The sequence below is a fragment of the Periplaneta americana genome, chromosome 2, assembly GCF_040183065.1.
Source record: "Periplaneta americana isolate PAMFEO1 chromosome 2, P.americana_PAMFEO1_priV1, whole genome shotgun sequence".
In the NCBI taxonomy this organism is placed as follows: Eukaryota; Metazoa; Arthropoda; class Insecta; order Blattodea; family Blattidae; genus Periplaneta; species Periplaneta americana.
The window spans coordinates 199,955,405-199,970,503 of record NC_091118.1 but is presented as its reverse complement, the minus strand read 5'-3'; the positions used below and the strand labels follow the sequence as shown (position 1 = coordinate 199,970,503).

The 15,099-nt window shown below is 36.5% G+C and overlaps 2 protein-coding genes across 2 annotated transcripts in view; one reads left to right on the top strand and one right to left on the bottom strand.

The window, feature by feature from the left end:
* Positions 1-769: 769 nt before the first annotated feature.
* LOC138695038 (iron-sulfur cluster assembly 2 homolog, mitochondrial) lies at positions 770-8,863 on the bottom strand. Its single transcript, XM_069819366.1, has 3 exons — positions 8,760-8,863; positions 1,719-1,925; positions 770-1,045 (listed from the first exon to the last, which is right to left on the bottom strand). The coding sequence occupies exons 1-3, from the start codon at positions 8,837-8,839 to the stop codon at positions 868-870; spliced, it is 465 nt and encodes a 154-aa protein (XP_069675467.1). The 5' UTR covers positions 8,840-8,863; the 3' UTR covers positions 770-867.
* Positions 8,836-15,099, top strand: part of Pkc98E (Protein kinase C) — a 67,497-nt gene continuing 61,233 nt past the window's right edge. The window contains exon 1 of the mRNA XM_069819365.1: positions 8,836-9,396. Coding sequence (XP_069675466.1) covers positions 9,052-9,396 — 345 coding nt within the window. The 5' untranslated portion in view covers positions 8,836-9,051. The remainder of the gene's footprint in view (positions 9,397-15,099) is intronic.

Genomic DNA, 15,099 nt, shown 5'->3' with positions numbered 1-15,099 from the left:
GGATGGTGCGTAAGCACTGAAACAGCTGTAAGCAGGACAAATCTTACATAATTAACACGAGTAAGTCCATTAGTTAATCAATTAATTATATTCAAGTGTTAAAAGTAGTGTACGCAAGATTCAAAATGGATAATTATGTAACTTTGTGTGACATTTTTGAGTTTTTGCACCATGTCATCAATATATGAGTAACTTAATATCAAAGGCGGACATCTGACCTTCAGATGAAATTTAGATAATCTGGATTCTTATACATTTTGTCATGCTTTTTCAGTTATGGTGAAACTATATACAAACTCTAACACTACATTTATAAAAATAAATTGTTTTAAAATACTACAAAGAACGCTGTGAAACAAAAAGTGCCTCTAGATCAAAACTATGGAGACGACAGATGTCCGTCTTTGATATTAAACTACTCATATAAACATCCAGGGCCGTATTCATAGACATTTTTAGCGCAGGCTTTTGGTGGATTATCAGCGTTTTTCATATTCATAAACCAGTGTCAGCGATAGGATATGATTTGAATTCTGTACTAGTAACCAGTAGATAGCCGGGGCTAGCTTAGTACGCTCATAGCGCGTGCTGCGAAATGTCTATGAATACCACCCCTAATGTTTTAGAATTTTATATTGGCTCAGAACAAAAATTTGGGAAAAATTTCGTAACCCCTCAATACAACAATAACTCTGATATAACAATACAATTTTTACAGTCTCCAGAAAATTATTGTATCGAGGTTTGACTGTATAATTATTTACATTGATACTGGCAAGCATTGTACTTTATTATACAGAAAGCAATATATACAGTTCAATTTAATACGTATATACAGAAAATGTTATAACGAATATTCAGTCATTGCTACTCTACTTTTATAGAGAACGATGCCCCGCATGAGCAGCCTTGCTCTGCCATGGGATTGTTAACTATGCGAAAAGCAGACCGTATTAGTTCTTCGTGATATTCAATTGTTGAGCCTCGAATGTAATCCAGTGATGTTTCATCTACTACTATCTTCTTACCATTTCTTTCGAAGATGCTGTAAAGAAATATACATCGGTATTAGTTACTGGAATAAAAAAAGTCTTAAGTACACAATGAGCAGTTTAACTACACTAATATTTACACAATCTCAAGGGAAAAAGTGGAACTCTCTGCATCATAATCCACAGTTAATTCCCGATTTACCACGAAAATCGTCTGTAGCTGGATTTAGATTGGCAACAGGCCATGACTGTTTGGCCAAACACCTGCATAGAATATTGGAATATATCAGTCCCCTAACTGCCCATTGTGCAACTCAAACCAAGAAATGGATTCGGAACACCTCAAAATCTGTGCTTCAGTGGCTGACCATGATAATATCTTTGAAAAATATTGGAGTGCAAGAAGTCAAATGACTTTATTGTCAAACGCCTGGCATTAGAAAACAACAACATATTAATATTCAGTAATTTTGGTAATAGCAATATGCGCGAAATTTTTCACAATTACTTTCTTTGTTACGTTTACCTGTCTAGATACCATATTTAAGGAAAACAAACTCGCGGAATAACGCGAAATTCAGATCACTGTGAAATATGTCAGTGACCAAGAAATATAGCCTTTCTATTGCAAAAATGTTTAAATATGGACCAAGATTGTATTCAATGTTGTTAAAAAACCAATATTTGTTCTTAAATAGTGTAAAAGTTTTTTTTTTATATACTTACACATCATCGTCATTAATTTGTTTATCCAAGTCGAATTTGTATTGAAATCCCGAACAGCCGCCCCCTTCAACTATTATTCTCAAATTGCTGCCATCACCTGCAATTTCCTTCAGTCGATTCACGCAGCTCTCACTGATGTGCAGTGCCTCTGAGGAATCCATGTGTTCAGCCCGCAGGGCTGTTGACGTCAGTGGAGCATGTGACACTCTACAACAGTTGTAAGTCAGGGAGGTAACACTTTTCATAAAAAACTTAAAATTGTTTAATGACACGTTAGAAGTGTTAAAATTTAAAAAAAAGTTATGTACCTTAGACAGACAGCCCGTTTCGATGCCGGTTCTGCATCATCTTCAGTGTCCTATGAACTACTGATATTCTTGTTGATCTTGCATACTGCCATTTGCATTCGTCAGTTGTAGGGGTGGGGTGTGTTGCTCCAGTGGTGGGGGGTGGTTGTTTGTGTGCTATGTATCATGATATCGAAATGCCCCATCTAAGGGAAAATTAGCAGACTGCTAAGAAAACACGGGATTAAGACCATCCATAAGCCGCCCACAAAGATCCAGAACTTGCTGAGACCAGTTAAGGACGACCTTGGTCTTAGGACACCTGGTGTCTACAAAATACCTTGTGAGTGTGGGAAATGCTACATCGGGCAGACGGGACTCATCATTATGGAACGCTGCAAGGAACATCAACGCAGCATAAGACTACATTATCCCAATAAGTCTGCAGTAGCCCAACACAGCCTAGAAACTGGTTACAAGATAGATTTTGGCGCCACCACCATCTTGGACAAGACATCAGGTTACTGGGACTTGGTTATCAAGGAAGCCATCGAAATCCAACTAGATGGCAATAATTTCAACAGAGACGGGGGTCTACAGCTGAGCACAGCATGGAAACCTGCCATCAATACGCTTAGACCACCAGCACATGGCAAACAGTCGGGACCAGCAAGTAGCTCCTGATTGGCTGCCGCTTCCACCAACTAGAATGCGCCTGGCAGTCAGGACTAGGAACTAGCTCCTGATTGGCCCGCAGCGGGAAGCTCTACTTTTGCATATATACTGGCTAGACATGGTCCCACATCACTTCAATTCCCTGAAGAAGATGGCAGAGCTAGCCGTTGAAAGCTTGGAAGCTAATCTCCAACTCACCTGGCTGAGAACCCGAGAAGAGTTATTCTATATCAAACGCCGGGAAAGCCTCAAGTCATACATGTTTTAAGACGTTTAATAATACGAAATATACAAACATACAATAACACACCCACAACATATACTTAATACACAATTACAGTTCAATATCCACACATTATTTGACATTATGATACATAGCACACAAACAATCACCCCCACCATAGGAGCAACATTCCCCCACCCCTACAACTGACTAATGCAAATGGCAGTATGCAAGATCAACAGGAACATCAGTAGTTCGTAGGACATTGAAGATGACGCAGAACTGGCGTCGAAACAGGCCGTCTGTCTAAGGTACATAACCTTTTTTAAAAATTTTAACACTTTTAACGTGTTGTTAAACAATTTTAAGTTTTTTAAACAATGTGTTAACGTGAACCAGAACCAATGACTTTTCATAACTGCAGTCTCTCCAAAGTTTTTCTTTGGTGTAAATAATTCATTCCACAAATCTCAGTGTGATGTTTATAATTACCGGTACCCCTCGTTGCCAAACTTTCAGAACAGCCCCAAGGTTCACTCAGCCTTCTATAAAATTGAGTACCGGGTCTTTCCCGGGGGTAAAAGGCGGTCAGAGTGTGGTGCCGACCACACCACCTCATTCTAGTGCCGTGGTCATGGAAAGCATGCCCCCCAAGTGCCTTCATGGCATGTTACGGGGATACCTTTACCTTTACCTTTACTCTACATATATTAGTGGCTTTACAGTTCTAAAATTGTTGTATGTAGTGGCATATTTCAGAGGTCATTGTAAGGGAGACAAGATTGTGACCAACTTTCTAAAGTGTATTTTTTTAATTTAACCTTCTAAATGGCAAGCTTTAAAATGTACACGATTTACCAAGCAGGGTACAAATGTACTCCATACAGAAATGTTTATATTTTCCTTATTCTACACAAGAAATTCGAACTATGAATTTAATAAGGGAAAAATTGAACTTCCTTATAATATTACAGTCACAAAGTTAAGTCTCTCTGAATAAGACTTCATGTTGTTACAGTTTTACTGTTAGAATGTTCCTTACAAACAAAACACAAGCACTTATCACATCTATTTCTGGATTTCCTGTTCATTTTTCTTACACATAGTTTCCACTGTCCAGAGTTAGAACTTTCTTCCACTGTTTCCTCCACATGTTCAGCTCCCAGAAGGTCCTCCATTGCAGCCACCGTTCGTGATGTCAGTCCCTTCATATTCATCAGTCTTTCCTTCACTTATTTTCCCAACTCCAGAAGAAATTTTCTTCACCAGTTCGGTGACTTTATTTTCCAATTAGGATTTTTAATTTTTCACATTATAAATGCATTAACTCATGCAAAGTCTATGATGTCCATGAACAGCAAGAAAGGTCACCTGATGGCAGTGGCGAAGCTACGTGGAGGCAATTGAGGCAATGCCTACCCAGAAAAAACCTCAAGATAAAGAATTACAAACAAGCCTACTAACATAAATTTCTCGACCGTAATAATTGTTGTGATTGAGAAAATCAGCAGTTTATACAGGATTCTTCGCTCATCGGCACATGTCAACTACAAAATCTGTTGTGCTCGGCCAGGGTGATGAGCATCTGCGAGTGAGACAATTTCTCGCTTGCCTCTTCTGCCACTTCAACAGGCTTTGGCTTTACGGCAGGGATTGGAGGTGACGGAAAAAGGTGTGAGGTTGTTTGAATTACTAGCAACCCCCTCCACGTCGCAAGGAGGCATGTCTCACGACCAACCACAGTGACCAACAAAGAATATTCAGACTTTTTCTCGCTTGCAGTTATAGTGTTGCCAATTTATGGTAGCTATATCTAGCTATTTTTAACTAATTTTCAGCGGCAACATAGATGAAAGTTTTGTATTGTATTATTTTTTTGTTAATTTAGCGAGTTTTTAAAGCCCTCTTAGCGACAGGAGTACAAATTTTCTCCATTGATAGCATATTTATAGTGAATTTTTACTGCTGTTTAAGGACTTTATATCACAAACACTGTTGGCAACGCTGCTTTAGTGGGAAATGCTCCTTTTGATTTAGTCGGCGCAAAAGTTACTCAAGACCATTTTTGTTGTTAGAATTAAGTGTGAGTTTACTAGAATGTGCCCGAAATAATGAGTGAGTGAAGATCATTTTTGTATTATTTTCCCTTCAAAGACTTTTAGATTATATTGTCCTAAATGGCCTGGAAAGTGTATATGTGGAAGTGTTCAAATTAGTTCGTTTGTTTTTAATGTTTCCTGTGACCACAGTCTTCTGAAAGGAGTATGAGTACTTTGAAAAGAATAAAAACATACTTGCGTAATTTTGATCAATGAAAGACTCAGCTGTCTCAGTACCATTGCCATTGAGAAAAAGCTAGTGAAAGAACTGATGAGTGACCAGATGTTCAAGGATCGTGTCATTGACAATTTTGCCATCAAGGAAACTCGCCGTTTGGAACTATTGTACAGAAAATTTAAGGTAAGACTTTCTGCCTACCCACTCTTTAAAAACTGGCTTCGCCACTGCCTGATGGTAGTTCTGTTGCAGGAATATTCACTTGCCATGTTATCCATTGTATCTGCTTCTCCTTTAATTTGATTGTAATTAAGTATAATATCTGGTTTGTATCCGTTTTCTTCATTGGCTTAACTGCCCAGAACTTAGCAGAATAACTGCCTTTTTTGTGGGGGAGAGCTCATACGAGACTAAAGTGAAATTCTCATTGGAAACAAACATTGATGGCAATTCTTTCCTAGCAGACATAGGCTGAAGCTCTGCTGGACTTTCAATTTTGTTTTTCCTTAGTGTTCCTGTCAGAGTGAGTCCAGTTTCAAAAGCTCTTGAGCCAGGGAAACATTAATAAAGAAAAATTTTCGATTGTAATTCCATGGCCTGATTTCAATGAGTTCGTAAGGTCTAACACGACTTGGCAACTATGATTCTTCTCTGCTGTTGACCTTTCTTTTCCTGTAAAAATCCGTATATTCACAGCATATGATATTGCAACGTTACATATCATCCATATTTTACACCATACTTTTCAAAATGTACCAAATTTAATTTGATGCTATTGAAGTCTGTGTTGTTGTCGTACAAGAAACAAAAGTTACATTGTTGAGGGAAGCTAAAAAATGCGTCAATCCAAAACCATTCTCTTTTCTCTTAAATTTTCTAATGAGGACATTAACAAAATTTGTCTAATGGTATTGAGAGATTCATTATCCATTTTACACAATCACTTGTATAATACTATGTAATTTTTTTTTACTTCATTTCATTACTCTTCAATGTATTTTCATCTCATGTTTGTCCGAAATCAAATTATACTTTATTTTTAAATTTATCATTGTTCCGTATTCTCTCCGCAATCATATTGTATTTTTAATTTAACCTCTGCTTTGTATTCTGGATCCTAGTGGTCAGCCGTAGATTTCGGCCAGATGTCCCAAATTGTGGAATTTCTGTTAGACCGAAATCTGGTGGAGAGGAAAAAAAACACATTGAACATAGGCCTACTTTACTGTGGGGTACAACTGTACCCCACATCGTTTTCAAAGGCTTAATTAATAAAATATGACTTCGTTTTTGCTTTGGGCTGTGTCATAATAATCAGCAATGTCTATTTGACAATGTAACTATGTATGAAATACCTACAAGAAGTTTAGTGCACACAATAATTAAAAAATGACGACTGGGGTACAGTTGTACCCCGCTTGGTATATGAAAGGTTAATTTTAGAAACTCTTGTTTATTCTTAAACAGAAAAAGCATACCTTGTCCCAGAGATTTTGTATTTCAATTACAATCGAATTTTTTGGTAAAGGATTATAATTATTTGAACTGGATTGCTTTTTGAAATGAATCCACTTCTCACCTATCTGGAAAGGTTAACAGGCACAATGTAGGGATATGGGGATTCGAGAATCCACATGCAGTTTGTTGTGAAATGCAAAAAGGTAGCCCAAAGATGAACATGTGGTGTGGATTTATACATGATAGGGTCATTGGAATGTTCTTCTCCTCCTCCCCACCTAAACATTTATCTTGACATATTAGAAAGTTTGCTTCCACAAATTGAAAATTTACAACAAAATATCATTTTGCAGTAAGACATTGCATCTTTTCACAGGACCCAAAGTGTCTGTGTTAGTTTAAATGTGCATTTCAGAGGTACGCCTAGGTGGATTGGCCATAGAGAACACAACATAATATCCTGACTCCCTTGCTTCCCTAACATTACGCCACTGGATTTTTTCTTGTGGAGTTTTTCAAGGGTGGTGTGTACATATATAAAGAATCAAACATTCAAGAACTGAAACGAAGAATCAGAGATGCACTGCAGAAATGTTATAAAACACATGGAGAGAACTTTACTACCGCCTATATATCTCTACCCTATGGGCAACTAAATGAGTTCATGTTGAGGTAGAGAATAAGTTAGAGCAATTTTTGAGACCACGATTGCAATACAAAAAAAAATACGTTTCTGTCTTCAACAATTAAGTTATTAATGAGTGAAATCCGTCAAAGACTCTTAGAACAATGTGTCCCTTATGCACTTAATGCAGTGGGCATTAACACAGTAAGGCAAATGCCTCCAATGAATAACAGTGTGTCCTTATTAAATTAACACTGAAAGAAAGCGATTATAGCTATACGAAACTATTTCAGTATTTATTTTAGAGCCCCAGTCTACACATTTTTATTGATACTGAACGTTTCATCTTCATTTCAAGTCTTTTATATGGACCTTGATACTCTGAAGAAAAAGAAAAAGCATTACAACTACTCCCAACAGGAAATGTCTTCCTCACAAAGAGTGGTTATAAGATGGCAAAATAAAAATTTTACATTGTATATAGCAGGGATTTTCTTGTCGCGCGCTAAACCTGTAGAATATACAATACTTTTGAAGCAGTAGGTCTATGTAGGCTACTGGTACTATCTTCGCTCACACAGGTTCAAGAAAAAGTTTTTTTTTTTTTTTTTTTTTTTTTTAACTTTCCTTTTTTATATTCAGTGACCTGAAAATTGCAAATATGATTAAAACTATTCAAGAAACTGAATGATATTGCTCTTCTAAGTACATTGTGTATGAGAGGAGATGAAGCAAGGATACCGGTAATTCTTGTTAATAATGATTTTACATTTATTTCAGAAACTGTGTTATGTTATCTGCATTTTTATGGATAAAATGTGTGATGACATTCGTGGCAATTGTTTATTCTCGACTTGCAAGCTTCCCTACCGTTACTGATTTGTCTTCTCGATTGTAACATTAACTGTATATACTCTGCTTCATTTAAACGTGAAAGTAAATAGAATAATTTTCACCCTTACACACATCCGTCAATTTTGCACTTATTTCGATACCGTACAAAAGTGTTTGTCTGCAACGATCACTGACAGGAAAATTGGGAAATAGTCTTTGACAGACAATTTTTTGAGAACATTTTTGTAATCCTCTACGAATTTAGCACGGAATTTAATTACTAACCATTAAAACAGTACCAGTTTATGAACTACGATGCGACTACGCATAAAGTTTGCAGCAAAGCAAAAATGCGCTGCAAAGTATTCTATTCAGTATTCATCCAGACTTGTTACAGAGTATTTCTAAAAATAATGCGTAAGAACAGCAATGTTATTACGAATAAAGCCAAAATTTTGTCATTTGTAAAATTAAAATCGATCCAAAAGAATTTAGTTCCTGAAGGTATTCACAGATGGCATCCAAGTTGATTACTATATCGGGTGCTTTATTGCAAGGGTCGCTGCAATGAAATTGTGTTGAATATGAAAACAGGTCACGTTTTACAACAGTATCATTGCAAAACAGACATTACCTACAAACATTCTATGTGTGTGACTTACTTCAACAAGCGCAAATAACTGGTTTTAAATCCCAAATCAGTGGTTAATTTACGCACCACCACTCTGCCAATAGTCGCCATGTTGGTTGTGACGTAACGAAAGGCATTGTGGGATAGCTAATTAGAGTGCAGTGAATTTTTATCAAAATCGACCTTCATGGCTGTCAAGAAAGCCTTGTTTTTGAAAGAAATTTTAAGAGTTTCCCTATGCGGTTGACATACTATTTAGTTACGTGAGTGGGTTGCCGGATCTGCTGAAGAGTTTTGTTCGAGTTGTGGGTCAGACGACGCCAATGTTCACTGGAACCGTAAGGGTGAAAATATGCGAGGCTTGCGGGTTGAGACCTACGGATTTTCAAAAGCGGCATAATATGGCGTTTGGGAAACCTGATGACCAGCCTATAGATCCTTATGTGTCGATAGACGTAGACGAAAATCATTTAGACCGGTCGTCAACTAAACCTAAGACATTCGACCCAGTATGGAACGAGTCCTTCGTCCACGACGTCGAAAGCGCCGTCAACCTGGGGTTGACTGTTTTCCACGATGCCGCCATCCCGCCCGATGATTTTGTGGCCAACTGCAATATTCCATTCGAAGATCTCGTTCACAGAGATCGGGAATCTGCTGATTTTTGGGTATGATTCTTTATTTTGAGCTCTGATGTTATGGGCTTGGAATGTGTACTAGTTTGCATGCTAGTCTCATAGGCCATTGGTGCATGCACTCAATACAGTTCTCTGTGCACAAAATTTATGTTTACTTGCTTATTTTGAGCGTTATAACGAAATTGAACTTTATAGTACACTTCACACTAGCCCTGGTCGCTTTGGGTAACATAAAAATGCAGATATTTGCTTCTATACGAACATATTCTTCAATAACATACTAGCAGACATTCTTCCTTTACTTTGCATTCATACTTGCATATTGCAGATTATAAATTTTGTGAACACACTGAATGACGCTTACGATTTAGTTTACTTGCTTCCGTTTTAGTTTACTTAACGTGAATTACAATTTTCAAATGCAATGTGACATTTTGAGTTGAGAAATGAATCATTAGCTTAATGACATGCATGTTTACTAGCTGTCATAATTACATACCTTAAAAGAGTTTTCTTTTGGTTTGTTTTTCTTTAAGTTCCATAGGCGATTCAACTATGTTATTTTGGAACAGCATTGAACTTATTCTGTTAGCTAGGCTACACATTTGCCTTCAATGAAATTTCATATGTCTGTCGGAAACATTCAGGTCCATTGTAGTTAGTAGGCGACATAATTTGCTTACCTCGAACCATTTTCAGCGCAATAACAGAATTTGTGAAAATGCCTACTACAATTCTTTAACTTCTAGATTGTACGCCACTTTATTTATTTAGCCTAACTTATTTTTTTGTTTAAGTAAACTGTACTTTTTCATTTTAACTGTTTTTTCTTATTGAAAAGAGTGTTAATCATTCTATTAAACGATTTTAACTTTATTTTGAAATCGTGTATTGTAACATTGTGTGATTTTGTTGTTAACATAATTGAAGCATAACTTACCCATACGAGCTGATAAAATTGGATACGATAGTTCTTTTTTTTTTCTTCCAAAGAAAGAGAATTGACGTTTTATCCGAAGCTATTCTGTGTGATTTACGATAAACGGTAAGATAGATTTTCTTGGAGTATCTCGATTTCTTCTGCCATTATCGTTGCACCACTGCTTCTTCATGGTGTTATCATCATCTCTCAATAGATTCCGTAGTTAAAGAACTTTAAGTAGCTAGTAAAGAGTTACAGATTACAGTCTAGGCCTATACAAATGTAACATACCTACTGATACTACTGGTACTGAGACCTTTGATTGGCATCTGGCAGACATGTGACCTACTGGTACATATTTATGAACTTTAGTCATAGACATTTCACTAGCCCGCGCTACGAGCGTGCTAAACTAGCCCCGGCTATCGACTGGTTACTTGTACAGGATTCATATCATATGATATCGCTAACACTGGTTTATGAATACGAAAAACGTTAGTTTGCTGATCATCTACTGGAAGCCTGCGCTAAGAATGTGTATGAATACGGCCCAAGATTCTTTGAAATTCGTATTTAACTTAATTTAATAGTAGGGCCTACTGTCGTTTTGCGAAATTAGTATGTAATACTGAATTTACTCAGGTAGGCTAATTCATTTTCATGTTTACATATCTTATTCAGTAGACCGAAACTGTGGAGATCAATTTACGAGTTAGTGATTTTCTTCAGCATCTCCCATCCAGTAAACATCAGCTGAGGCTGGGTCTTAACACAGCAATTTTAAACGCAGTCTGTTGTTGATGTTCTTGCATAAATCTTGATTTACACAGAATACTTGTCAAGAAGACTGAGTAGCCTACATTTAGAGCCGACTTGCTTCATATTGGGTCAATTTTTCATTAAATATCACTCTAAACAGTGGAAGTCGTAATTTAAGAAATCAATGAACTAGGAAATAAGTTAGTTCTGGGTGTCATTAACTTAGAAACAAATATTTTTGTTTTTTAATGTTGTCACTTTGAGAAATGTAAGCAGCATAGATAAATTTAGATTTAAATCTAAAAAAAATGCAAGCTATAAACCCTTGTGTGCTCCTTTTCCCTCTCTCCCACAAGGTAAGTTTTCTGTGCTGCTCATATACTTGTTGAACTTCAATCTTAGTAATATACCTATAAGTATTCAGTTTAATTTATTCTTGTAATCATGTGCTCATATACCAGTATTCAGTTTAGCACAAATGATTATAATTAAGGGATATCATTGTTCATAAATAGGTCTACAGTCGATTTTTATTTTCATTTATGAGATTTATTTTCGAAATTTGCAGTGAAGATCAATGAAGTCATAAATTTCAAATTTGAATGTATTTTGGTATGTAAAAGAATTCAAGATGTACCATACAAAACTTCAGAAAGAAACCTATGAAAATAAGGCTTGACTTACTAGAAATCTATTGTTGAAAGACTGACGTATGAGAACAAGCAAGTTATTCATTTCTGAGACATAGGCTAATTTAAATATTTTAGAAGAGTTAAGGGTGCATTCATTTTAAGAATTGGTTCAAAATTGACAGACATTCATTTCGAGAAGATGGAGAATGATAGAACTCCATAACTTCTAACAGTGACATACAAATTAATTGGAACGCGTGAAGTCTTAGTAAGCCTATGGGACTGAAACATATCTAACAATTCACAAAACAAACGACCTAGAGGATTATTTTCGTGTTGTTTTACTGCCAGAGACATTATATATTCATCGCTGAATCTCCAGAATCTGCCATATACATTTAAATAGATTTTTGAGGAAAAAGGAAAAAAACATTATCACTTTTAATTCCCATGATTTTCAAAGCTACTTTCGGTGTAATTTCAATCATCACACGAAAAATGATGAAATTATATTGAAAGTAGCTTTGAAGATCAAGGGAATTAGATTCTTTCTCCTGAAAAATCTGTGTAAATGCACACAGCGGATTTTCGAGGCACAACGATGTGTTGTTTCCTGTTTAAGAAATGGTAAACAGTGACAAATATGTTCAAATTTTGTCAGGAAAGATACTACCAATATCAGAAACAAAATGTCCATATGGAGATAAATGAAAATTAAGTCACTAGAGAACTTGCCAGATTTGAGTCCCATTAATAATCTGTGGGAAAACAATCAAGACAAACTTAAAAGAGATGGAATGTCTGTGTAACAATTCACAGATAATATGATAATGTGGAAGAGTGGTTAAATGGAAAATTGTGTCAGAATCTTATAAATTAAACAAGAAAATAATATGTGAAAGAATACATTCATTCATTATTTTCTGCACAAGGACAAGTCTTTCACTGCAAACCCAGCATTCTCCAATCATTCCCCCTCTCTGTCTTTCTCTTACAAGCAAACGTTCTGATGGGGGCAGATAGAAAGTTAATTTTTTTTCTTCCACCATGTTAATAATGTCAAAAGAAGTGCTTATACAAATTTTGGCTACTCGACCGCGATTACGAGGTCCGTAAAAAATAAGTTCGCCAGGGGTGGTAAACAGAAAAAAACACAATTTCATTGGACAAATTTATTGTAACAGACACAGCAGTTGTTGAGCTATTTTTCAACATATTTTCCATCGGAATTGAGACATTTCTCATATCCTGGAATTGAAAGAGAGAGGTGCAGACGCAGTCAAACGCTGGCTCCAATCTGAGGCGGATGACTTCTACGACACAAAAATTGATCCCATGGTATGACAAATGTCTCAATTCCAGTGGGGGATATGTTGGCAAATAGTGCAACAATTGCTATATCTGTTTCAATAAATATTTCCATGCAATTGTGCTTTTTTCTATAAACGGCCCCAGGGAGAATCACTTTCTGGTCGGCCTCGTATTTGCGGTCGAATGGCCAAAATTTGTATAAGCACTTCTTTTGACATTATTAACGTGGTGAAAGAAAAAAATTTAACTTTTTTATCTGCCCCCCCCCTCCCCCCCAATCAGAACGTTTGCTTGTTAGTCTCCACATACGATCCATATGTCTTAATTACATCTATTATCTGATATCTTCTTCTGTCCCGAACTTTTCTCCCATTCTCATTCCTTTCAGTGAATTCTTCAGTAGGCAGTTCCTTATTAGCCAGTAACCCAGTCAATTTATTTTTCTCTTCCTGATTAGTTTCAGCATTATTATTTCTTCGCCGCGACTCTTTCTTATTTTGTCTGTCCATTTCACATTCTTCATTTTTCACTATATCGACATTTCAAATGTTCTACTTGTTTCTCTTCACTTTGTCATAATGTCCATGTTGCTGTCCTATAAAATGTCTCACTCCATGCAAAGCACTTCATTAATCTCTTCTTTAGTTCTTTTTTCCAGAGGTCTGCAGAAGATGCTCCTTTTTCCATTAAAACTGTCATTGCTATTCTCCTTTTGACTTCTGGCAGCAGCTCATGTTACTACTGATAGTACACCCCAAGTATTTGAAGCTGTTCACTTGTTCTGCCTCATTTCGAATTTACACATTTACCTTCTTTATTTTTTCTTCCGATAACCATGGTCTTCGTCTTATTTGCATTTATCTTTATCCCACAGCCATCATTTAATTCCAGTAGCATATCACTTAGTATCACCTCCTCTTCTGCTAATCAGCAGAAAATCTTATACAATCTATTCTTCATTCTCCTTCTATCACCCCCCCCCCCCCATGTTCTGAAAACAGTTTTTTTTTTCTTCACTAAATCCTTCAAGTAGGCTAGATGTTGAACATGATAAGTTGTAAAGGGCATCCTTGTTGTACTCCTCTCCCTATTCCACTTCCCTCTGATATTTCTTCTCCTACTCTTTGACTTGTTTCATATAAGATTACGTTAATAGCCTCCTCTCTCTACAATTCGCACAAATTGTCTTCAGAATCCCCATAAGTTTATTCCAATCCATTCTGTCCAGCCTTTTCCAGGTGCACAAATAGTACATACACTTTATTTTTCTCTAGGTATCTGTCGCGAATTTTTTGCAGTAATCCAATTATGTGTCTCGTACTCTTCAACTCCTTCCTTTTTAAAATATAAACATCGATTAAGGCAAAGGCTAATTGGGATTTTTCCCTTCTCTGATTTGATGAAAATCCCTGACCAAAGAGCAACTCTCTTCACAATCACACTGGGACCCCCTGGGATCTTTTAAGTTGGGAGAGAAAAAATTGTGTGCAGAAAGTAACAAGAAGCTACCACATTTATCTTTCCCAAGAAAAACTGCAAACATGGCATGTTGAGTCTTCCTACAGTAAAGAATACATAATGGATAAAATATACCATAGGCCAGATTAAATGCAAATTTACTTACTGTGAGGAAAATAATAAACTGTTGATTTAACTTCTGTCTCAGTTAATTTGCACATTCCAAATGGAAATATCAGTTTAAGACTGTATAATATATGGATGTCGTAACAGATGATATATCTAAAACAAAACCAGTAATGTTGTTGTTTAGTCAACTGTCCGAAGTCAGATCTGAACCTCAGGATAGAGTCCGATGGCGGGCTTATGTGGGACTGGCAATGAACTTCTGGGTTCCTTAAAAGCCATTTGTAAGTAATACAAAAAACAGTCCCATGCAAGAGTAGTCTTACATCGTACATCACTATGTGCCATTAGTTAGTTAAACCATTTGGCCTGTTGCACAAACTCCGTGCTCGCTTAACTTCAAAGAAAAGTGACTAAGATTCCAGTCGCTACTCATAAGACATATAGAATAGAATAGAATGTTTTATTTTCACTGGCAGAGTTAAGGCCATAAGGCCTTGTCTCCCATTCAACCAGCCTTAATCA